Source organism: Lathamus discolor, chromosome 1, assembly GCF_037157495.1.
Source record: "Lathamus discolor isolate bLatDis1 chromosome 1, bLatDis1.hap1, whole genome shotgun sequence".
Taxonomy (NCBI): Eukaryota; Metazoa; Chordata; class Aves; order Psittaciformes; family Psittacidae; genus Lathamus; species Lathamus discolor.
In genome coordinates, this window is record NC_088884.1 from 302,715 (window position 1) to 327,921 (window position 25,207).

Consider the following 25,207-nt stretch of genomic DNA (forward strand, 5'->3'; position numbering starts at 1 on the left):
GAAAATGTGGCTGGATAAGTACACTGGAGGGCTTTTGCAAATCGCAGCAGAATTGAAACACTTCAGAATCATACTGTCTTGTAATCAAGAGAGAATGGGAAATAATGGCATAGGAAGTTACAGTTATGGTCTAATTCTAAAGCCAGAATCTTTCAGGCTGCAACCTCAGAACTGAAATGAACAGAAATGACCTGACAAGTCCTCCTGTTATTAGTGGGGCTACAATTCTTTTCAATAGCCAGCTCAAGAAAGGGTATCCTTGAAATAAATGGGAATGCAGATACTTCCAGAAGTGACCCTTTCACAGGATTCAAAGGAAAATTGAAACCTTTTCTTTCTTTTAGGCAAGAACAGATGCCTTTCCCACTGGAAGTGAGCAGTTTACTGAGAGAAGTTATCCACCTGAAATTCTAGAATATATTGCTGCAGAGAAACAGAAAGAACTGTCAGTTTTGCTGCTGGAACTGAAAGAAGCCCAAGAAGAAATAAATTTTCTGAAAAGGCAGCTCAAGGGCCCAAATGATCTAACTTCTACAGGTAACCGAGCAGGAAAAGCAGCTGACCAGCTGGAAGGTAATTCCCAGACACAGTTTCTTGAGAGGGAAGAACAAAAGGCTTCAGATACACAAAATGATTTTGGCAGTTGCTCATTACTGGGAGAAATAGAAATTGGTGTGCTTCAGGAAAACAGAATTGGTCTTCAAGAAGTGCCCCAGGGGAGTACTGTCCCCTGCGGAGAGGAGAATGAAGCAATGCATGATTCTACAGCAGATCCAGAGCCTGGCATCTCTCAATCTGAAGAACTGTTCAGGTTGCAAAGACAAATTAGTGAACTGCAAATAATTCTGCAGAAATCAGAAGAATCCTATAAGAAAGATCGAGGAGAAAAAGATGCAGAAATAAATAGGCTAAACCAGTTGGCTGAGGAATACAGAAAAAAAATAGAGGAGTCTGACAGTGCATTTTGTGTTTTGACTGAAGAACGAGATCAGCTCCTGTGTCAGGTGAAGGAACTTTCTACTGTAACGGAACTAAAAGAGCAAGTGAGGAAACTTGAGGACAGTCTAGCTCTTTCAGAAAAGCAGAGGCTGTCAGACAGTCAAAGCAGTCTTCTCAGAGAACAAATCCAGAGCCTTAGAAATGAATTTAAATCCAAGGAAATAAAAATTGAAGCTTTGCAAAATGACTTGGATGAAGCACAACTTCAGCTTTCTGACCAGGACATGCAACTAAAAGATCTGAGAAGCCAGATTGAGAGGAAGGAATGTGAAGTACTTGATCTAGAACAGGTTTTGAGGAAGAGTACAGCTGAGATAAAAGAACTTTACCAAAACTTAGCCTCAAAGGGGCAAGAAGCAGCAAGCCTGGAACAGCTTGTTGCTGAACATACCAGGTCTATAGAGAACCTGCAAAAAACCTTGCTGGAGAAAGACCAACAGATGACAGAGATCAGTGTTAGCATGTCTGAGAAAATGGTTTTGCTGAATGAAGAAAAATTTTCTCTAGCAAATGAGCTGAAGAGTCTGAAAGAGCAAACAAGTCTATTACTAAAGCATCAGGAAGAAAAAGACCAAAACAGAGAAGGAAAAGATACATATTTGATTTGTGGGACATCTGAGCGCCAGTATGAGACAGAGGCAGCATGTAAAGACACTGAGTTGTTAATAAATAAAGTTGAACTTCTGAAAAAAGAAAACGAGCAAGTAAAGCGGAAGCTGCAAGCAGCACTTGCTAACCGGAAGGAGCTTCTGAAGAAGGTTAACAAACTGGAGAATGAATTAGTACATTTGCAAAGAGAACATGAATCAGAACCCTCAGTGGCTCAAGCAGCTGAAGGGGAAGAAAGTTCAACAAGCATGATAAGCAGAGAAGTGAATATTGGAAGGCAGCCCAGTGAAGAGTATCTAATTCATCTGCTTTCTGAAAAGGAATCCGAGCTGCAGAGCATTCGGAAGGACCTGCAAGATAAAAAAACAACTGAAGCACAATTACAGGCAATGATAGAGGAGATGAGGCAAAGTTTGCAAGGTAGGACAGATGTTGTTCCAATTAAAGATGGAATTATGGGGAGTCAGACAATTGCTGACACAGTTGTTGAAACCAATAAATGCCCAAAAGATAATGAAGAAAATGAAAAAAATACTTCAGAAGTTATAAATCTTGAAGAAAACCAAAAGTCTGCTCTGAAAGAGAGGATTTCAGCTCTTGAACAAGAAAAAGAACAACTTCAAAAAAAACTTCAGGAAGCTCTGGCATCTCGCAAAGACACTATAAAAAAAGCTCAAGAAAAAGACAGGCATCACAGGGAACAGCTGAAACAGCAGAAGGACGATTACAATATCCTACAAGAACAATTTGATAAGCAAAGCAAAGAGAAGGAAAGCATCCAAGCTCAGCTCAGACAACTCCAAGAACAGAAAGGATCGAGGGAGAGTATTCTTTTAAGTCCAGGAGGGTTGGAGTCTTCATGCACAGAAACAGAAAATACAACAAATAACACGCTTGTACAAGTTGCAGGTGTTTCTGGGGAAGAGGAAAAACTTGAAAAATTGTGGATGAAGAAGGAAGAATTGGAATATAATCTTAGCCATATGCAAAGTGAACTTGCTTGCAAATCAGAATTAGTCTTTCATTTACAAGAGCACACAGCGCAGTTGTTTCTGGAGATAGAAAGGCTGAAAAGAATCTCTGACCAAGCTGAGGCTAAAGCAGCAAATCTTCAGGCAGAACTGGAGGAGAGTCGGGCAAAAATTTCTAGAGAGGGCAGTCTGGAAGACCTAAAAACACTTACACACCAAAAGGATGAAGAAATTGAATTTCTTAACTTGCAGTTAAGGGAGAAAAGTGAGGCTCTCAGTCATGTGCAGGCACAGTTGCTGGAAAAAGAAGATTCAGTCAAGAGACTATGTAGTCAATTGGAAACTCAAGCTCTGATACATGAGGAACAAAGCAAGCAACTGCAAAGGGAGTTACTTGAAATTCAGGAGAAGCAAGATGCCGGTGTAGAAGCAGCTAAACAGAAGAATCAAATGCAGAGAAAGTTGCAGGCTGCGCTTGTCTCTAGAAAAGAGGCGCTAAAGGAGAGCAGATCTCTAAAAGAGGAGCTGGCTAATGCAAAAACTACTATAGAAAATCTTTGTGTCAAGTTGACAAACATGGAAAGCCAAATATGTGGCTATGTTAAAGAAAAAGATACTTTGACAGAAAAGTTAGCTGGCCTCACTGAACAGCGAGAAAAACTTATTGCAGAAGTTGATAAAGTACTTAGAGAAAATCAGAATCTTGACGGATGCTGTAAAAACCTGACATTTACTCTGGATAAAGTTGTTTTAGAGAAAGAGAAGCTGGAGAAGGAGATGGGATCCTTGAAATCCTTTCATGCTGCTGAGAATTCTGAGTGGCATGAGAAATACAGGGAGCTTCAGAAAGAATATGAAACTCTCCTGCAGTCCTATGAGAATGTGAGTAATGAGGCTGAGCGGATTCAGCGTGTTTTGGAAACTGTTAGGCAGGAAAAACAGGAAATTTTCATGAAGTTGAAAAGTGTTGAAGCAAAAAAAGAAGAAAGAGATAAGCAGCTACAGGAAGCTGGACAGGAAATTGATGGAATGAAGGAGAAAATGAGGAAATTTGCAAAATCAAAGCAGCAGAAGATCCTGGAACTAGAGGAGGAAAATGAGAAGCTTAGAGCAGAGATGCATTTTACAGATGGAGAGCCACACAGGACTGTAGATGTCATTACAAATTCTAACCTGAAAGAAGATCTGGAGAGCTCTAGGAGGGATTACCAGTCTCTTTCTACTCAGCTTGAGACAGTAATGGCTGAAAAGAAGTCTCTTAATCAAGAGGTTGCAGACTTAAAGCGTCACTTGGAGTTAGCAGAATCTAAGCTGAAGGAAAGCAGAGAACTGGTAGACAAGTATGTTTCTCAGAAGACAATAGAGGAAGAAACAAATGAGGCAGTTGTCACAGCACCACCAATGGAGAGGACTGAAAATCAAGTGGACATAAGTTTTAGACCCGAGTCTTCTACTGCAGAGCTGGAACAAAATGCATTTGGAGGTAGTAGTCCCTGTGAAGATCTTGGTACCTACGTACAGCAGGTAGCTGAGCTCACAAAGCGAATCACAGAACTAGAAGATAATAGGAAGGCTTCAGAGCAACAGCTAGATGACATCCGCATGTGTGCTGAGACTTTAGCAGCTGAGAAAAGGGCTTTAGAGACCCAAATGGAAGAGAAAGTCCATGAGTTAAATGCTCTTCAGGACACAGTTGCAAAGATGGAACAAACAGTCCAAAAAACCAGAGAGGACCTCATCAAGATGACAGAATTGAAGGACACACTAGAGGCTGAGAAGGATGATTTGGAAGAAAGGCTCATGAATCAGCTGGCAGAACTTAATGGGAGTATTGGAAACTATCAGCAGGATGCAAAAGACTTGCAGATCAAAAATGAGCAACTGCATCATGAGCTTCAGGGTTTGCAGAGAATGATGCATGAACTGGAGGACAAGAAATGTCAGATGGCAAAGGAGAACAGTAAAGCAAGTTCAGATAAGCAAAAGGAATTTGTAGAAAAGCTGAAATGCAGTTGGAGGGGAGACAGCAGCATGTATGTAAGGGAGCTTCAGGAACTGCTGAAACAGAAACAGCAGGAGATTAAGCAGCTGCAGAAGGACTGTATTAAAAGCCAAGAAAAGAACAGTAGTTTAGAAAGAACTGTTAAAGCTCTGGAATTTCTGCAGAGTGAGTCTCAGAAAGAGATAGAAGCAGCCAAAGAGACTTTAGCTAAAGCAGTTGAAGACACCAAGAAAGCCCAGGCAGAACTTGCTCTCTGCAGAGTAGTACTGGATGACACCCAGAGTGAGGCAGCAAGGGTTCTAGCAGAGAGTGCCAAAGTGAAAGAAGAGTTGCAGGCAAACAAGGAGAATATTAAAAATCAAATGAAGAGAAAAGATGAAGACTTTGAGAGAAGACTGGAGCAGGAAAAAGACAACCACTCAAAAGAAGTTAAAAGCATGGAAGAAAAGCTGGCAGCTTTGCAGAGGGAGAAAAACTACCTGGAAATGACTGTTGGTGATCTTCAAAACTCCTTGAAGACAAAGGATCAAGAAGCCAAGCAGCTGGAAGGCAACCTAAACAAAACACTAGCCCAGCTTGCGGCCTTCACTAGGAGCATGTCTTCCCTTCAGGATGACAGGGATAGAGTAATAAATGAATCAAAAACATGGGAGAAGAAATTCACTGAAACAATTCAAAAGAAGGAGAAAGAAATACGTTCAAAAGAGGAAATTTGTGTTGCTCTAAAGGACCAAATGAAGCAGATGACCTTACATGTGGAAGAACTTCAGACTCATATATCCAGGTAAAGAAAGTAATAATTACTCAGCTAGTATTCTTGTGTTTCCTTTTGACAAGACAGCAACCACAGGTGAGGTTGGAATATCCTTTCCTTTTGCAGTATACCAGAAAGAATCTGGAGTATGTAAATATACTAAAAGTGGCACATGAATGGCAAAACTAATGAATGCCTAAGATGGTGAGCAGAATTAATCTTCCTGCTAAAGCCATAAACATAAAGCTTATCTCCTGGATCACTTCTGTTTGGATGGAAAAGAGGTTTGGAGTTATGTTGTAGGGAGTTACTATATATTTGTTGTCTGCACAAGGATAAAGGGAGTACCTGTGTTAAATCTATTCTCCATGACAAGCAGCAGCCATCCAAATACCATCTTGAGTCTTTATTAATCTCAAATTGGAAATAGATTCTTTTGTGTAGAGTTGTTGCATTCAGAGGTTAAACTTGGCAGGTCAAGAGAGCATTGGGATACATAATTACAGTTTAATCCCAAAGTAGATTTTGAGGGGAAAATGTGCATCTGGGAATTTCAGAAACTCAAAACCTAAACTGTTCTTACCTGAGTAAAATTGTTCTATAAAGTTTGTGATCAAAATACTGTATGTTTGCATGCTGGACCGTGAAATGAACATCAAGCATATGACACCAGTGATTTCATTGAAATTTGTTTATTTGTTAACTGCAATGGATGACAGAAAAGAATTGTAATGAGAAGGAGATGGTAACATTCAGTGCTTAACCTCCTCCATTTCTCCAGTATTGACATAGAGATTTATCTCACTGGACCACTTCTAAAACATATTCCCCTAGCACTACCCCTTTCAGACATTACTGCAGTCAGAACTGGGAAAGATGCCAGTCTTTCCCTAATCACCTAGATGTTGCCAGCTTGCTTGCTTAAAGTAAAACTAGTTTTGTGGCTTTTCTAAATCAGTATAATCAATGAAAATTTACTGTGGTTTTGGATACTGAGATACTTTATTGATTTGCAACTTTCTCATCTCCGTTTGTAGGCTGGAATGGAACAAGAAAGACTGGGAGTCTGAATCCAGGAAGGAGATTCAGCATCATCAAAAAACATGTGAAATGTTAGAGGAGGAAAAAAAGGAGCTTTTGACTCAGCTTGAAGGGTCTCAAAAACTGTACAGCAAGTCTCAAAATGAACAGCAAAAACTGGAGTCAGAAATCAGTAGCCTAAGAGATCAGCTTGCTGACTTACAGAATTCCTTCACCAAATGTGAATCAGTCAGAGAAGAGCTGGGTAGCATGGTCAAGCAACAAGAGACCAGTATCCAGAATTTCAAATTCACCTGTGAACAGCTTGAGGGTGATCTGCAAGCTTCCAAGAATCTAGCCAATAAGCTACATGAAGAAATCAGTGCCAAAGATCAAAAGATCATTAGTTTGCTGTCTGCCAAGGAGGAAGCAGTTGTGGCTGCTCTCTCTGAATTACAGCAGCTACATTCTGAAGAAATTAATGAGTTGGAGAATAGACTAAGTAAGGAGGAAGAAGATAAAAAAAACCTGGAAAATGAGAAGAACAAATTTCTTGATGAACTTGACTGTCTCACTGAAAAGATGAAAATAAGCAGAGAAGAAAGTAAGCAGCAGAAGGCACAACTGGACTCTTTCACTAAGTCCATGTTATCTTTACAAGATGACAGAGACCGCATTCTGAGAGACTACAAGCAACTTGAGGAACGTCATCTTACTATAATCTTGGAAAAAGACCAGCTAATTCAAGAGGCGGCTGCTGAAAACAATAAGCTTAAGGAAGAAATGAGAAGTTTTCATAGCCGGATGGATGACCTAAACTCTGAGAATGCCAAGCTGAATGCAGAATTGGTGAGGTATAGAGAAGACCTGAACCAAGTGATTTCAATAAAGGACTCCCAACAGAAACAACTTCTCAAAACACAGCTTCAGCGGAGCCAGACTCTGGAAAAGGAGAAGGCAATCATAGAAATACAGCTGAAAGAGTCTGAGCATACTCAGGATGATCTCAGGAAGTGCATGGAAGCTTTAAGAGAGGATAAAGTCAGTATGTTGCAAGAGATTGAAACCCTTACATCCTCTCTGTCTCAGGTGCAGAATGAGGTGACAGCATTACGTGAGGGTAGTGCTATCATGGAGTATCAAGCACAACTGAAGGTCCGAGGGGAAGAGGCACAAGAGCTGAGTCATAAGCTTTCACTCTCTTGTAAAAGGATAACAGAACTTGAGGCAGAACTAGTATCTGTTCAAAGGGATGCCGCCAAGAAAGTGGGAGAGGCTGAGGACAGGCTTCGGAAGGAATTGAAGCACCTACATCATGATGCAGGGATAATGAGGAATGAAACAGAAACAGCAGAAGAGAGAGTAGCAGAGTTGGCACGGGATTTGATGGAAATGGAACAGAAACTTCTTGCGGTCACAGATGAAAACAAGGATCTCAGATCTCAAATTCAGTCTTTTGGGAAGTCCATGAGCTCTCTTCAGGATAGCTGGGACCAGGCCAATGAAGAGCTTCATGTTTTGAAACAGAAATACTCTGCAGATTTAGAGGAACAAAGGACACTAGTGCAAAATCTTCAGAAAGAGGTGATTGAGCTACAAGAGGAGCAACATTTCACTGCCAGGGACCGAGATATAGCAAGGTCTGAGCTGGCAGACCTGCAGAAAGCCACTGATGAAAGAGGTCTTTTGGCTGAGATTGGGAAACTTAATCAGAAGCTCAGTGCAAAAGATGATGAGCTTCTCAATTTGTCTTCAGAACTGGAAAGCTCTTCCAACCAAATCAAATCATTTTCCAAGGCTATGGCAAGCCTGCAGAATGAGCGAGACCATCTACTGAATGAATTGAAAACATGTAAGATTGAAGAAGCGAAGCAAAAAGCAGAAGGGAGCACTTCCACCGCTCTTTCAGAAGTGCAGAGTCTTAAGAAGGCACTGTCCTCCTTGCAAAATGACAGAGACAGAGTAGTAAGTCCTTGCTCTCACTTCTTGCTCTTACTTAAAGCCGTATAGGAGATTTGGATCTTCGGATCTTAAAATTTAGCACACTTTGCTTATTTGCAATGTGAAACATAGCTACTTGTTTTCAGAGTCACAAAATAATTGAGGTTGGAAGGGACTTCTGGAGATCTTCTATTCCACTGTCCTGCTCAAAACAAGGTCAACTGGAATAGGTTGCTCAAGACAGCATAGAGTCAGATTTTTAATGTCTCCATTTGGGGACATTCTACAACTTCTCTGTGCACCATTTTTTTCATAGATCTGGAAGTGGTTTCCAGAATTAGTTGCTACACCACCTTCCCAGGGATGGAGATGAGGCTCACCAGCCTGCAGTTCTTCAGTTCCTCCTTCTTGCCCTTCTTGTAGGTAGGGATGACATCTGCTTTCCTCCAGTCTTCAGGAGCCTCTCCCAGTCACTGTGACCTTCCAAATGGAATTGAGTTGCCTCACTATGCCGGATTCTTTTTGTTAATGTATGTGTCGTGGTTTAACCCCAGGAGGTACCTCAGCACCAGCAGCCATTCACTCACCCTGGGGCTGGATGGGGAGGAGAATCAGGAGAATGTAAAATGTGCAGGTTGAGATGAGAACAGTTTAATAACTAAAGTACAATATACTACTACTAATAATGATGATAATGATAAGGGAAATAACAAGAGGAGAGAATATAAAACTAGAAAAGGGAAGAAAAAAAAACCCAACCGGCAATTGCTCAGCACCTGTTGACCAATACCCAGCCTGGCACAAGCAGCGATTGGTCCCTCCTGAGTAACTCCCCCTGGTTTCTACCCCGAGCATGACATGCTTTGGTATGGAATACCCCTTGTCCAAAACCAGGACAGGATGTTAAACCTCATTAACAATAGAATTCTTTGAAGATTTGGGGGTTGGTTTTGGTTTTTTTTCTGAACAGTTTTTAGTAGAGTGCTGTAATCACTGATTCAATGTCTAGTTTCTCTGTCATTTGAATGTGACTTCTCTTTCTCCAGCTGCCACAGTGAGAAATACTCTTAAATACTTATAATCCTAGCTGCTTGCTCATATGTGACACTCTGATATTTCCCTTTAATTATTTTTTTATATTTACCTTTAAAGGTAAGAGAATTGAAGAATCTGCAGCAGCAATATATCCTGGTTGGGGTAGAATCAGCTGAAAATTCTCGCTTAAAAGCACAACTGCAGGAATACCAGCAAGAGGCAGATAAACAGCATTGTCTCCAAGAACAGCTGAAGCAAGAAAGTATTTCCTACCAGCAGGAGATCTATCAGCTTAGGTGAGAGTTGTCTGATCACTGCCTCAGAGATGCAAATAAGCCATTTCTTTCACTCCAAGAGCAATTGTGGGCAGAAGGCAAAGAAAGCATTGAGAACCTTGGTTTGCCTGTGTTATCTGTCACTAAACCACTGTCCTGTTCAGAATTGGGCATGTATTTATGTGTTTTCCTTGTTCAGCTTTTGCCTCAGTCTTAGGGTGAAGAATTACAGCCCAATGTATAGGAAGGAAATGCCTGTGAGAAATAGATCAATGATCTTTTAATTTTTATTTCCTTCATCCAGTGGTGGCCAATATCATCTGTTTGAGAGGAAACTTGGGCTGTTTCTTGTATTGGAGCTTATGTATATAATTACAAAACTCTCCATTCCAAGTTGGTAATGAGCACCATTTATTATTCCACTGATACCATTGATAAGAAATGGTCATTTTTTAATGACTGCTTAATCCTTTGTTTCACTTGGTTTATGTTTTCTATTTTTAAAAATGTCTGTAATTCAAGTCTAGTAAATTGTCCTCTCTGGCTGGACTAAAACTAGTCAGACAAATATGCTGTATTCTAAAAACGGGAAAAAATTCCTTTTGGGTACTTCAGAGATCCATCTAAGAATGGCTGAACCTGGAGTGAAAAGGGTGAGGGTTTTTTTTGTGGCAAGATACATGGCTTATTCTTGTTTAAAGTGATACAAAAACTTGTAGTGCACCCTCCCCCTGCCGCTGATCTGACTCTCAAACTACACTTCAGATCTTGTGAAGTTTGAAGCAGCTTACAAATTTTAATTATCTTCTGATAAAAGGAGATTTATTTCTTGTCTACCTTCTACAGTGTAAATAAGTTAAGGCTTCAAGTTTGCATATTGAGATCACAGAATCACAGAATCCCAAGGGTTGGAAGGGACCTAAAAAGATCATCTAGTCCAACCCCCCTGCAAGAGCAGGGTAACCTACAGGACATCACACAGGAACTTGTCCAGGCGGGCCTTGAATATCTCCAGTGTAGGAGACTCCACAACCCCCCTGGGCAGCCTGTTCCAGTGCTCTGTCACTCTTACAGTAAAGAAGTTCTTCCTGATGTTAACGTGGAACTTCCTATGCTCCAGTTTACACCCATTGCCCCTTGTCCTATCACTGGATATCACTGAAAAAAGCCTAGCTCCATCATCCTGACACCTACCCTTCACATATTTGTAAACATTGATGAGGTCACCCCTCAGTCTCCTCTTTTGCAAGCTAAAGAGACCCAGCTCCCTCAGCCTCTCCTCATAAGGGAGATGTTCCACTCCCTTAATCATCTTTGTGGCTCTGCGCTGGACTCCTTCAAGCAATTCCCTGTCCTTCTTGAACAGAGGGGCCCAGAACTGGACGCAATATTCCAGATGCGGCCTCACCAAGGCTGAGTAGAGGGGGAGGAGAACCTCTCTTGACCTACTAACCACTCCCTTTCTAATGCACCCTAAGATGCCATTTGCCTTCTTGGCCACAAGAGCACATTGCTGGCTCATGGTCATCCTCCTATCCACCAGGACCCCCAGGTCCCTTTCCCCTTCACTACTTTCCAGCAGGTCACCCCCCAACCTGTACTGGTACATGGGGTTGTTCTTCCCCAGATGCAAGACTCTACACTTGCCCTTGTTAAATTTCATCCAGTTTCTCCCCGCCCAACTCTCCAGCCTGTCCAGGTCTCGCTGAATGGCAGCACAGTCCTCTGGTGTGTCAGCCACTCCTCCCAGTTTTGTGTCATCAGCAAACTTGCTGAGGGTGCACTCAGTTCCCTCATCCAGGTCATTGATGAAAATATTAAACAGCACCGGTCCCAGCACCGACCCCTGAGGAACTCCACTAGTCACAGACCTCCAGCTAGATTCTGCGCCATTGACCACAACTCTCTGCCTTCTTCCTTTCAACCAGTTCTCGATCCGTGCTATGGTCCTGGTGTGATCTGACTGAAGATAATGTTATGATGACAAGTGGCATTGTCAGTGACCTGCTTCACAAAGCTGTCTTCGCAGCAAGATCAAAACAGTGTCCAGGAATACAGGAAGTGTGAGCGTTGAACAATCTGCAGTGTTGAGCAAATACAAAATACTTCTCTAAACCTGCTGTTAAGGTTCCTGTGCTTAAGTGGGTTGTTTCAGTTTGGTTTAGTTGTAAAACTTCTTTTCTGGCATGGGGTGATCATAGGAAATAGAATCAAATCAATACCTGGATATTGTAAGTAATACTTTTAACTTCCTGGTGATTTTCTTTTGTGTTGTATTGGGCAGGCAAGAGAAAACTACCTGGGAAAAGCAGAACAGCAGCATAAAGGAGCAGTACCTGATGGTCATAGCAGAAAAAGACAAGCAACTGAGCCATTTACAAAGAATTATGCAAGAAATGGGACTGCCCCTCAACAAGTCTCAAGTTGTAGAGGAGCAGTACCAAACAAAGGTGGGTGGAAACACACAGACCCTTCATTGTGTCGAAATGTGAAGCTTAAAATTCAGCCAAAGTAGTGTGTGTTGCTTGTATTCAGCTCATACGGACCACAGTATCAGATTTTGTTACGTGGCCTCAAAGGACTATCACAACAATGCAACTTAAATAATTGAAAACCTTTAGAAAACTCTGGCATACGCTTATATACTCTTCCCTTAGCTCATCGTTCCTAATGTTTCAAGAGAGTAGAAGAGACAGGACTTCCTAGACACCTTAGGTTCTTCTAAGCAGTATGGAATTCTCAGGTCTTTCTGGCTATTTTAGAATCACCTCTTGCACTTTGTTTGAAACTAAGATCTTCTGGTTTGGTTCTCCTTTCAATGTCACTTTCTAATTTGTAAGTTTACTATTGAATTTTTAGTGCCTTTTTTTACTGTGATGGAGATCTACAATCCTGACTTCAGCCCAGAGAGGCTGAAGATTGAACGTTGCACTTCCTGCCTTCTTTCCCCTGTATCACAGTGCTAAAAGTTCAGTGTAGTATGTTGAGTATTTTTCTTGGTCTGGGGAAGGGCACTTGCCTGCTGCATGTACAATAATACCATTATCTTATGAGCAAGAAAAGAACTCTTCTGCCCACATCTGTAGTGTTCCGGTAAGAAGCTTTTATGTCAGTGGGGGAAAGAGGAAATCCTCTGTTATCCCTTTGACACACGTGTCTATATGCAAAGAAAAAGCTGGAACAATGTGCATGTGATGCTTTCCAGGACAATGTGTTTGTGCTGGAACCTTTTAGTCTGTGTTGAATGAGAGCAGTGTGAACATTGCTTTGATTTTTTGTTTGTTTTTCTTGTTCTCATTTGAATGCTTTTTTTCCCCCTTCCTGTATTGTAGACAGTTTTAAGACAACTTTTGAGAAGGACTGGCATGGTTTAAGCCCAGCCAGCAACTAAGTTCTGTGCAGCCATTCGCACAATTCTTCCCTCTCACCCTCAGTCGGATGGGGAGGAAAATGAGATAAAAATGTAAAAACCCACAGGTTGAGATAAAACCAGTTTAATAATTGAAATAAAAGGTAAAATAACAATAATGATAGGAAATAAAAAGAGAAAGGAAGGAATAAACAAGTGGTGGACAATACAATTACCACCTGTTAACTGATGCCCAGCTCATTCCCAAGCAGTGACTGGCCCCTTCTGGCTAACTTCCCCCAGTTTCTATACTGGGCATTACGAGCTGTGGTATGGAATATCCTTTCGGCTAGTTCAGGTCAGGTGTCCTGTCTCTGCTTCCTCCCAGCTTCTCGTGCCCCTCCTCACTGGCAGAGCACGAGAGACTGAAAAGTCATTGGCAATTTCTACTGAGCAACAACTAAACCATTGGTGTGTTACCAGTGTTATTCTCAGACTAGAGCCAAAATGAAGCACTGCACCACCTACTAGGAAGAAAATTAACTCTATCCCAGCTGGAACCAGGCCAGAGACCCATCGTATGTGCAAGTTCAGTGATCTTTCCCAATTGTTTGGATTTTCAGAGGGCTTTTAGGATATTTCTGTTTATTCCCCATTTGCTGTTTCGCTTGAGCAGATAAAGTACCAGGAATAATGTTGGGCTTTGACCTTGGAATACTAAACAGAAAGGACGAATATAGGAGTGGGTTGTCATGTGTGCAGTATTGTTCTTTCCCTGGCAGATTTCTTCAGAAACTCTGAGAGGAGACTTCTCAAGCCTTGAAACAGAGACAAAACATCTCCAGGCCCAGTTAAATGACAGCCTGAAAGAACTGCACCAAAAAGAGCTGCGAATTCATCAGTTAAACAGCAAGGTACTGATGACATTTTATACCTGCTTGAAGTCTGGGATAAGGAGTGTGGGGAGGAAGGTAGGATTGAATAGGGCTTGGGTAGCATGAATGAATCTTTCTGTTCTTGTGGACATTTAGTGAAGTAACACAAAATCAGAAATATTAGTTGGAAGAGACTTCTGGAGATGATCTAATACATCATTCTGATGCTCAAAGCAGCACTGTCACAAATATTAGATCAAGTCAGCCATGCTGGATGGCCGCACACGAAGAGCTGTGGTCAATGGCTCGATGTCTGGCTGGAGACCGGTAACGAGTGGTGTCCCTCAGGGATCGGTGTTGGGACCGCTCTTGTTTTAACATCTTTATTGCTGACATGGACAGTGGAATTGAGTGCGCCCTCAGCAAGTTTGCCGATGACACCAAGCTGTGTGGTCCGGTTGATATGCTGGAGGGAAGGGATGCCATCCAGAGGGACCTTGACACGCTTGTGAGGTGGGCTGATGCCAACCTTATGAAGTTCAACCATGACAAGTGCAAGGTCCTACACCTGGGTCAGGGCAATCCCAGGCACAGCTACAGACTGGGCAAACGAGATTCAAGAGCGGCCCTGCAGAGAAGGACTTGGGGGTGCTGGTTGATGAGAAAATGAACATGAGCCGGCAATGTGCGCTCGCAGCCCAGAAAGCCAACTGTATCCTGGGCCGCATCCAAAGGAGCGTGACCAGCAGGTCGAAGGAGGTGATCCTGCCCCTCTACTCTGCTCTTGTGAGACCTCACCTGGAGTATTGTGTGCAGTTCTGGTGTCCTCAACATAAAAAGGACATGGAACTGCTGGAACAAGTCCAGAGGAGGCCACGAGGATGATCAGGGGACTGGAGAACCTCCTGTATGAAGACAGGCTGAGGAAGTTGGGGCTGTTCAGCCTGGAGAAGAGAAGGCTGCGTGAGGACCTCATGGCAGCCTTCCGGTATCTGAAGGGGGCCTATAGGGATGCTGAGGAGGGACTCTCCATCAGGTACTGTAGTGACAGGACAAGGGGTAACGGGTTAAAACTTAAACAGGGGAAGTTTAGATTGGATATAAGGAGGAAATTCTTTCCTGTTAGGGTGGTGAGGCACTGGAATGGGTTGCCCAGGGAGGTTGTGAGTGCTCCATCCCTGGCAGTGTTCAAGGCCAGGTTGGATGAAGCCTTGTGTGGCATGGTTTAGTGTGAGGTGTCCCTGCCCATGGCAGGGGGGTTGGAACTGGATGATCTTGAGGTCCTTTCCAACCCTAACTATTCTATGATTCCATTAATTTACCTGGCTGCGTGGTGAAAAAATAGATTCCAGAACCACACTGGACCTTTGTCCAATACCACTGTACACTTTTAACACAAATATTTTTCTTAATGTTTATTCTGACTCTTCCGAGCAACAGTCTGTGGCTGTGACCCCTTACGGTATTTTCTGCCGCTATCAAGAAGTTGGCTTTGTCAGCTTTATGACTCCCTTCCATTTCATTGTAAGCTATTATAAAATAACCCTTTAGCATGTTCTCTTTAGCAGGCTAAAGCAGCCCAGCTCTTACAGGCATCATCTGCTCCAATCTCTCAGTGATTGCAGCAGCCTTTTCCTTGGACTCCTTCCCATTTCTCTATACATTTTAGAATCATTTAGTTTGGAAAACACCTTTAAGATTAGAGTCCAACCATTAACCTAACATTACCAAAAAACACCACTAAACCATGTCCCTACATGCCACATCTACAGGTCTTTTAAATACCTCCAAGAATGGGTGACTCACCCACTACCCTGGGTGGGCTGTTCCAAAGCTTGACAACCCTTTCGGTGAAAAAATGTTTCCTAATATCCAGTCTGACTTCCCCTGGTGCAACTTGAGGCCATTTTGCCTTGTCTGATGACTTGTTACTTGAGAGAAGAGACTGACCCCCACCTCATTGCAACCTCTTTTCAGGTAGTTGTAGACAGCAGTAAGGTCTCTCCTTAGCTTCCTTTTTTCAGACTAATCAAATCCAGTTCCAGTCAGCTGCTCCTTGTAAGACTTGTTCTCCAGACCCTTCACCAGCTTTGCTGCTCTTCTTTGAAGATGCTCCAACACCTCAATGTCCTTCTTGTAGTGAGGGGCCCAAGACTGAACACAGGATTCAGGGTGCCACCCACCAGTGCTGAGCACAAGGGGCCTGCTGGGCACACAATTTCCGATACAAGCCAGGATCCTACTGGCCTTCTTGGCCACCAGGAAACAACTGTCAGCTCATTCAGCCACTGTCAACCAACACCCCTCAGTCCTTTTCTGCCAGGAAACTTTCCAGCCACTCTTCCCCAAGCCTGGAGTGCTGCATGGGGTTGTTGTGGCCTAAGTGCAGAACCTGGCACTTCATCTTGTTGAGCCTCATACAGTTGGCCTCAGGCCATCAATCCAGTCTGTCAATGGCATGGATTTTTTATTCTTAAATAGTTGTATAACCTTAAATAAAACCTGAACATGCTTTTTGACATGCTGGAGGGAAGGGATGCCATCCAGAGGGACCTGGACAGGCTGGAGAGGTGGGCTGCATCACCAGCAGCATGACCAGCAGGTCAGAGGAGGTGATCCTGCCACTCTGCTCTTCTCTCATGAGGCTGCACTTGGAGTATTCTGTACAGTTCTGGTGTAAAAAGGACATGGAGCTGTTGGAGTAAGTCCACAGGAGGCCATGAGGGCTGAAGCACCTCCCATACAAAGACAGGCTGAGAAAATTGGGGCATTCAGCCTGGAGAAGAGAAGGCTGCGTGGAGACCTCAGAGCAGCTTCTGAAGGGGGCCTAAAGCAACTCTTCATGAGGGACTGTAGTGATAGGAAGAGGGGTAATAGGTTTAAACTTAGACAGGGGAAATTTAGATAGGCTGTAAGGAAGAAATTCTTTATTGCGAGAGTGGTGAGGGACTGGAACAGGTTGCCTAAGGAAGTTTTGAATGCTCCATCCCTGGCAGTGTTCTTGGATGGTGCTTTGTGCAACCTGGTCTGGTGTGAGGTGTTCCTGCCCATGGCAGGGGGTTGGAACTACATGGTCTTAAGGTCCCTTCCAACCCAAATTATTCTATGATTCTATGAACCATATTCAGCCTAGAGGAGAATGAAGATTTTGGAAGAAAGGAAGGAGGAAAGAAAAGAATAAAGCTGTAGGAAGACATCTCCCCTGTCGGTGGGCTCTTCAAGGAGAAAAGAGAAAACATACAATTATTAGTAGTTCCCAGTAGATGACTTCCGAATTACAGAGGTGACAACCATGCTGAATACACATACCAGATTAGTTTCATGACCATTCTTTCTGTAATAAGCCAGTGTTACAGAGTACATCAAAATGATAATCTTAGCCTGGCCCCAGGGATAATAAACATCACTGCAGGGGTGAAGTATCACATATCACAACCCTGAGAACAATTGCAACAACTCTTAGAGCAAATAAATCAACATTGTGACCAGTGATATTAAACCAATACAATGAATGCTTGTAACACACTTAACGCTCTCCAGTCAGATCTGTTGTTATCTCAACCCTCATGCCCCATGTTAGTTGCCAGCTGGAGTTAAACCATGACAGTCCTTTCTCGCACCCAAGTACCATGCAGCCGCTCACACCCCCACCACGCCCCCACCTTATGGGGAGGAGAGGGGAATCAGAAAAAAGGTAAAACATGTGGGTTGAGATGAGAACAGTTTAATAATTAAAATAAGGTATAATTTAATTCTACTGCTAATAACAATAAAAAGGGAAATAGGGAAATAACAGAGAGAAACAAAACAAAAAATCCCAAACAGTGATGCCCTATACAATTGCTCAGCACCTGCTGGCTGATACCCAGCCTGACCTGAGCAGCGATCAGCTCCTGACCAACTCCCCCCAGTTTCTATCCCAAGCATGATGTGCTGTGGTAAGGAATATCCCATTCGCTAGTTTGGGTTCAGGTGTTCTATCTCTGCTTCTTCCTGGCTTCTCATGCTCCTCCTCGCTGACAGCATGAGAGATTGAAAAGGCCTTGATCAGGGTAACTGCTACTGAGCAACAACTAAAACATCCATGTGTTGTCAATATTATTCTTAGACAAAGCAGTCCAATTCCCACAATAAAATGGAAAACTCAGACTATATCAATCTTCAGAGTTGCATTCAAGGAGAAAGTAAGGATATAAAATCATTATTTATTGATTATATTTCTGAAAGATTTAGGTGAGATTTAGGAAAGATTTATGTTACTCTGTATATTGTGTTGATGTTTTGAGACTCCTTTCTGGAAACCTTAACCACAAACTACTGTTGGATATTATCACTCGTCTTTGGACCTTAGTAACATGCAGTGGGGCAGTTCCCATGTTCTCAATAGAATTCTTACCCTCACTTACACAAAGAACAATTTTGCTCTCACAAAAATATGAGTTCTTTACTCAGCAGTTGTGTTCTCTTCTCAGCTGTCTCAGGTCTTTGAGGAGAAAAATGCTCTCTCCCTCCAGTTGCGTGGTAGCAGTCGGAATATCTGTGAAAGCCATCAGCACTACAGTGAGGTTCTAAACCGCTGCTTGGTCCTTGAGAGGCAGCTCCAGGAGCTGCAGTCTGTGGACAAGGGCATGGTAAGGGTGGTCTTCTTGGTGCAAGGGAGGGGAAAGCTTACTGCAAATGGCTTCACTAACTGTGCAGCATTGCAGCTACTTTCTATTCTCTTCATTCAGTGCTAGCTATCTGCCATACATTCATGCTTTCTTTCAGGAGCTGTTTGCAACAGATGCTGCTCCAGGAGCACCTCAAGAAAAGAATGAGCCTCAGAGAGGCAGTTACACGCCAGAACTGCAGGAGTTGCAGCTGAGGTAAAGAACGCCTGAGAAAACAGGAGTGGAAGGTGTTAGTCCTGATAGAAGTCTTTGGACTAGTGATGAGCATATTTCTGTTACTGTCTGAATGTTGGAAAAACCTGTTTCCACACTAGGGCCTTGTGGAAGTGGAGGAACGGTTATATGTTATACGGCAGCTGTCATTAGTCATAGAATCATAGAATTGTTTGGGTTGAAAAAGACCTTAAGATCGTCTAGTTCCAACCCCCCTGCCATGGGCACGGACGCCTCACCCTAGACTATATCGCCCAAGGCTCTGTCCATCTCTTTGGATGGATGAAAATGAAAAAATGAAGAGACAATATGCAGCAGCAATTTCATTTGACCATCACCAGCCAAATGTTCATCTTTGATTTGATGGGCTGGGTCTTCATTAACTGCTGAAGTATATCAGTGGTCCTGGTCTCAAGGCTGTTAGCCTGAGAGTGTCTGGAATTAAGACCTAGCACATGATTCCTTGTAACCTTCTGGAGCTAAGATCTACTACATGATTACTCGTACCCTTTCAAAATAATTTTTAGGAGGTGGGGCCATGGATGGCAGAGCCAAAGAACACCTTCTTGATGTGACATAGAAGCTTCAAGAGATTTACCCTTCTCTCTTGCTTTTCAAATAATTTAAATTCCACTGTTCCCTGAAGCATTCAAGAAATATGTAGATGAGGCCCTTAGTGACATGGGTGGCCTTGAGAGTCTTGGGGTAAAGGTTGGACTTGATGATCTTAAAGGTCTTTTCCAGTCTCATTGATTCTATGATTTTATTAAATATATTAATAAAAGATTATTAAGTCTTCTGTGAAATGGAAGGGAATTGGAGTCTGTTCACATCCTGCGTAGATGAGTATAACAGAAACAGAATGGTCCACAAATTAGTCCTTTTTTGGCATATGCTTGGTTATTTTCTAACAGGTTGTCTGAAACAGAACATTTACATAGCAGCACAAAGCAGGATATGAGGTATTTGGAGGAGCAGCTGGAGGAGGAACGGGACCGTCGTCTTGCTGTGGAGGAGGCGCTGTCTGCAGCACAGGATCAGATCAGGAGGTGAGGGAGCCTGGGCAAACAGGCAGTGTCACCATAGAAGTATGGTGATCCTAGCTCTGTGTTCATCTAGCACTGCATTACATCCTACTGTTGAGTGTCACTGGGGGCGTAGAAGTGACTATACCATGTCTCTGACAGAATGGCGGAGGTTGGAAGCGACCTCTGGAGGTCATCCTGTCCAATGCCCCTGCTCAAGCAGGGTTATCTAGAGTCAGTTGCCCGGGACCATGTCCAGATGGCTTCTTAGTATCTCCAAGGATGAAGACTTCACAATCATCCTGAGCAGCTTGTGCCAGTGCTCAGTCACCCTTACATCAAAAAAAAAAAAAGGCATGTTTCCTGATGTTCAGCCTATCCTTCAGTTGTAGACAAAGATAGAATGAGGTAACTGACTAGACATTAAGACAAATTCTGACTAGAGATGCCAGCTTTTTCAATGAGTTAAATTAACTACTGGAAAATATATTTTGGAGATCGGGAATTGGGTAAAGGCAAAAGAGGAGTTTTCATACTTCCAGGGGATCTGTCTCCTCAGTAAGCACCTGTGTGTCATGGGCAAAACAGTCTGGACTTGAAAAGTATCACTCAATTTTAATTATTGCTAATTAACATAAACTTTTAATTAATTTCAGTATTGAGAAACAATTAAACATTTGGGAAAAACACTTCCCCCTCCCTGCCTTTTCCAAGCTCAACTCAGCCTAGACACCTTTCCTCTCCCCTTTCTAGTGCCCCCTTGTTTGCACTGCACATTACACTCTCCCTTTTGTGAGGCAAAGGGCAGCATAGGAGGCTGGGATCAGTATGTAGTGACTTATCAATGCTGCTCCTTGTTTCTTACCCATTTCCTCCTTCCCAGTTGCTACCCTTTGTTAAATATGTTTGAGTAGAAGCACCATATGCTCCTCTGGTTGTAGTTTTGGCATACAGTAAGGCATCACACATTGCCGAGCCAGCTGCGACTGGTGCAGGGCACTTCATGGCCTCCTGCCACACAACTCTGCCTTGCAAAGCCCTGCCTTCCAACTCCCTGTTACCAAAGCCTTGCCATTTATACCCAAAACACGTTACTTGATAGATGCCATTATACTCAGCAGAGGAAAGGAACCTGACCTACACTAGATGTTAGGATGAGGATGCAGTGAGGCACATATTAGAAATGCCTGTTTCTCCTCATTGACTCTAAAAGTGGGTTTTATCATGTAACTTGATTGTAGGCACTTGTGCTGTGTGAGTTAAAATAAACCTCACTATTGGAGTCTTTTACATGAAAGCAATGGCTTTCTTCTGACACATGCTTATTCAGAAGGAAAATGGTATGTGGAAGATTTCTAGGCCCCGGTTCCCTGGTGATCACTACATGACTCAGACAAGTGTAGCCTCTTCTAGCGTCAAAGTCTGTAAGCCTCCTACGACCGGTTTCACTTCACTAATTAAAGCTAGCCTGAAGCTGCTTCTGCATTCCATCATTGAATAGTATCTTACCCATCTTGAATATCTGTTACTAGAAAATAGTTAGCAAGAACCAGCACTACTGGGACCAGAGCTGGTTTCCAAAATAATTTCATAGAATTAAAAATATACAGTTAAATCATCTGCCCTGGTTTCTTTCAAGTCACACACTATGAAATTTCACTTGGAGGTCCCCAGTAGAACACAGAGACCTCAGTTAAGTTAAAGAGCTTGAAATTTCTGAAAGACAAAAAAGTTAAAAATAAACCAAGCCAAACAGCACCAAAAGAGCAATGAGTTGAAGTGGCAGGATATAAATTAGGGATAACTCTGCTGCCAGCAGCTGAGCTGTCCTACTGGAGAGGAATGGTAATCTGCACATCATGCAGATGGAAGTTTTACTCTTCTCTCTGACTAGAGATATAACAATGGACACAGGAAGTGGCTGGCACTGAGCAAGCACAATATGCCTTCTCTGTCATGGTTTCACCAGGCTCCTGGTGGAGAAAGGGGGATCACCCAGTCCTTCTGCACAGCTTGAGCTCAGCAGGCACTACAGTAGCACAAACAAAACCAGTTCTTGTCAAGTGAGGCCACAGATAGCTTACAATGGTTGGTTTCTGTTTGAAGAAATACCTCCTTTCCTGAGCTTGTCTGGAGTGTTGGTTTGCGATATCACAAGAAATTTATTCTTACTTCATGTTTTTTTGTGCCAGGTTGCAGTCAAGTGAGTGGACATCTTCCTTAAGTGCTAGCGTTGATATGACTTCAAGTCAAGAGCATTCCTTGCTGATTGACTCCATGGATAATAATTACAGCAAAGTAAGAATTTACATCCACAGCTGTCAGTGATGTGAGCTCTGGCTGATGCAAGAAAGTGTGAGCTGAAAACTCTGAACCTGTAGCCGCTAAACCCTTCTGTAGGCACATGTAAATCCTTAGGGTTTGTGTAGGTTTCTGCTTGTCTTGCTCTGGTTTTCAAGCCAAAAGCCACATACTGTTCTTATCATGGCTGTGCTACAGTCTGCATAAGCAGACTAAATTTCAGGGCTCACTAAAGTGTACGCCAGCATTGTTTGTGCCTAAAATATGGTCCTGGGTTCCTTGTAGAATATGCAAGGCCTCAGTGGTGAGCAAATAGGCAAAGTCTGTCCAAACAGTGTGCAATCTCATGCATAACAAATGTATGTGTTACTGGCCCTAGCATCTGTAATGTCTGGATAATCTGCCCTTTTGTTTAGCAACCATCTCATATTTTTCTCACTCATGGTCTTTCAAACCTGCATCACCCAACCTGGAAGCTGAAGTGGGGAGCTGCTTTTTCACTGCTGGATGACAGCCTAGCAGTAACCTGTCCTGTTTTGCTAAAGATGAAGCCCTGCTGAAGAGTTTGCCCTCTGGTCTCTCCAAGATTTGCGGGTGATGCTTTCAAGAGCAGCATCAGCAGAATTACGACAAGAGCCATCCATAACTGGATGCTGTTCTGTGCTCATGCTTGGGGTTTGTGACCAGAATAGACGGGGGTTTTTTTCTACTGGAACTTTGCCAGTTGATGTTACACTGACGCCTGGAAGAGCCCCTGTAGAATAAAGTCACTCTACAACAGCTGGTTCAACAGCTTCAGAAGTCCTTTCACTGGAAGTGTGAAACAGCAAATAATAATTTTATTCTTTTAGGCCAGATTCCTAGTAGCTCGAGGCTCTAGCAGAGAAGTACCATTGATCCATTTGTTTATATTTCACTCAGAGGGCCTATAAATTCATAGAGAGCAAAAGTTAAAGGGAGATGTTCTGCATTCTGCTGCCTTTTCTCAAGCAGAATTGGAGAAAGCTGGTTCATGAGAAACCTGCAGAGAGCAGGGGAAGGGGAATATTTCACAGAGGATTTGCTCTAGAGGTCAAATCCGACAGTGGAACAGGTTTGGGAAGATTCATGCTCATTAACCTTCATGGTCTGGAGATCTCTGGGTGAAGGCAGCTGGGGACGTATCCATTCCTGGTACTGACTGGTCTCTCTTTTACTCTTCCAGACTCGGAATATCCTTGGACTGCGACGCCTGTTACGCTCTCTCTTCCGTTCTCGGACGAGCTTGCCTCTGCTAGTGGCCCTGTATCTGCTTGCTCTCCATGTCCTTCTCTTCCTGTGCTTTACAGGCCACCTATGAACAGGAATAACAGCCTTTTCTGGAGCCACAACCCTCCTTGTAATGCGGGCTTGCATTCTATATTGACATGGTAGCACTTCACTCAACTGCCTTCTTTTTCCAAGTCAGCCCATAAGGAGCAGCTGCACCCAGCACCTTGCACGTAGGTTGGTTGCTGTCCAAGTATGCAGCAGCCAGGGCTGATGCCTGGGATCTGTTTCCAGGACATATGCCATTCCTTTGGTGTTTTAAATGAGTAGTATGTTTTCTAAGCCAGGGTCCTCATGCTACAGGCTTCAAGGATAGCATTTCTTCCTGTACCTGGAGGTAGCGCCACTCATTTTAGACAGTATTGTGCTGTGGCAGGAATAAGAAAAATATTCTTCAGTTGCTGCAGTACTACAGCACTTCTAGAACTGCAGAACCTTCCTGCTCTTACGTTGGTCAGTGAGTTGGGTTGGAGAAACCCTGCAGCTAGGTACAAGAAAGAGCAGCTTCTTCTCTTTCTTACATCCCCTAGATTTGCTCCGTGGCTCAGTGCTGCTTAAAATGCATGTCCTAAGGAAGTTGTGGACACTTTAAGGAACATGAATTGAATTGCAAAATTGTGATTCCTGCTTAGTTGCATCTCCTGTTGAAAAAAGGCCAAAATTAGTATATCCAGACCTGCTGAGCATTCCATTTAAAAGCAGTCATATGTCTGCCCTGACAAGCTTGTAAAATAACGCTAGTAACTTAGCTATTGAAAAGGAATAGGAAAAAACTTTTTAGCTCTAAGCTAATGACTTTGCCAGTTACAGCATTTGTGCACCTCTCATGATGGAAGGTGCTTGCATACCTCTTGAAATCAGAGCAGTCATGCTCCAGCATTCTAATCCACTGAACCCCTGCCACAAGATTAAAGCTGTGCAGGCTGTGTTTAAGGGTTCCGTAATGTGGAATGTGGGCCCAAATCAAAAGCAGAAGCTCCAGAAATAAGCCGTTTTCCCTATGCTGAGGAGGGGACTGCAATTTCAAAACCTTCTGACATCTCTGCATTAGGAAAAGCCTGTTGTAGAAAGCTAGTGCTGGTCATTGGATCTAAAGCAAACTGGTGTAAATGGACTTCATCTTAAAGGATACATGGAAAGCTGTCTTTTCTAAAGAACTCTTGAATATGTCCTGGAATTCAGACCACCCTGTTCCAAGGGAAGAATGCTGAATGCAAAGAAGATAACTCCAGTCAAGTTCCCTGTCAGGAGACCAAGTGGTCATTCTGTTGAGAGTACTTGCTAGAAGGATTCTATTTGCCTCTTACTATAGTATTAACACTCATGTTTTTTTCCCATGGGAAAGAGGTAATGCTTCTGATATTGCTGGTAAAGTAAGATTTCTCTAGGCAGTAAACAAAGCCTGTTTGAGGCTTCACATCATTGTAAAATAACTGGATTTCTGGCAGGTCCAGAACATTGGCATTACATATCCGTTTGTGCACTACCCTTGATTATCTGTGTGGACTTCCTCAACTATATAAAATTGAGAGACCAAATACTTTGCCTATAGCTTCCTGGGACATGTATATATAATAAAGATTATTTTTCTGGTGAAATTTGTATATTATTGTCATGTAAGGTCTGCTGAAGGGTATCAAGCTGCTGTATCATACCTTTTACAAGACCATAATGGGACTGTAGGTCATTTTTGTGTACACTTCCTTGTACGCTGATAGCAGAAGCTGTGTTCGTATTATTTGAATGCCGCTGGAGATTACCTTTTCCCTCTGTCTCACGTCTCCCTCAGCCTTTTTCAGCTTTTACTGCTCTGATGAAAGAAGGAAATAGCACTTTAATAATGAAAGCAATTTCAGTAAA

General features: G+C 42.9%; 1 protein-coding gene across 3 annotated transcripts in view; it reads left to right on the forward strand.

The window, feature by feature from the left end:
* Positions 1 to 24,945, forward strand: part of GOLGB1 (golgin B1) — a 49,881-nt gene extending 24,936 nt beyond the window's left edge. For all 3 annotated transcript variants that reach the window (XM_065678506.1, XM_065679202.1, XM_065680000.1), the window contains 10 exons: positions 345 to 5,365; positions 6,373 to 8,320; positions 9,449 to 9,627; positions 11,891 to 12,056; positions 13,738 to 13,869; positions 18,303 to 18,461; positions 18,598 to 18,695; positions 19,628 to 19,762; positions 21,931 to 22,036; positions 23,244 to 24,945. In XM_065678506.1, the coding sequence (XP_065534578.1) occupies positions 345 to 5,365; positions 6,373 to 8,320; positions 9,449 to 9,627; positions 11,891 to 12,056; positions 13,738 to 13,869; positions 18,303 to 18,461; positions 18,598 to 18,695; positions 19,628 to 19,762; positions 21,931 to 22,036; positions 23,244 to 23,378 (8,079 nt within the window). In that variant the 3' untranslated portion in view covers positions 23,379 to 24,945. The remainder of the gene's footprint in view (positions 1 to 344; positions 5,366 to 6,372; positions 8,321 to 9,448; positions 9,628 to 11,890; positions 12,057 to 13,737; positions 13,870 to 18,302; positions 18,462 to 18,597; positions 18,696 to 19,627; positions 19,763 to 21,930; positions 22,037 to 23,243) is intronic.
* Positions 24,946 to 25,207: the final 262 nt, after the last annotated feature.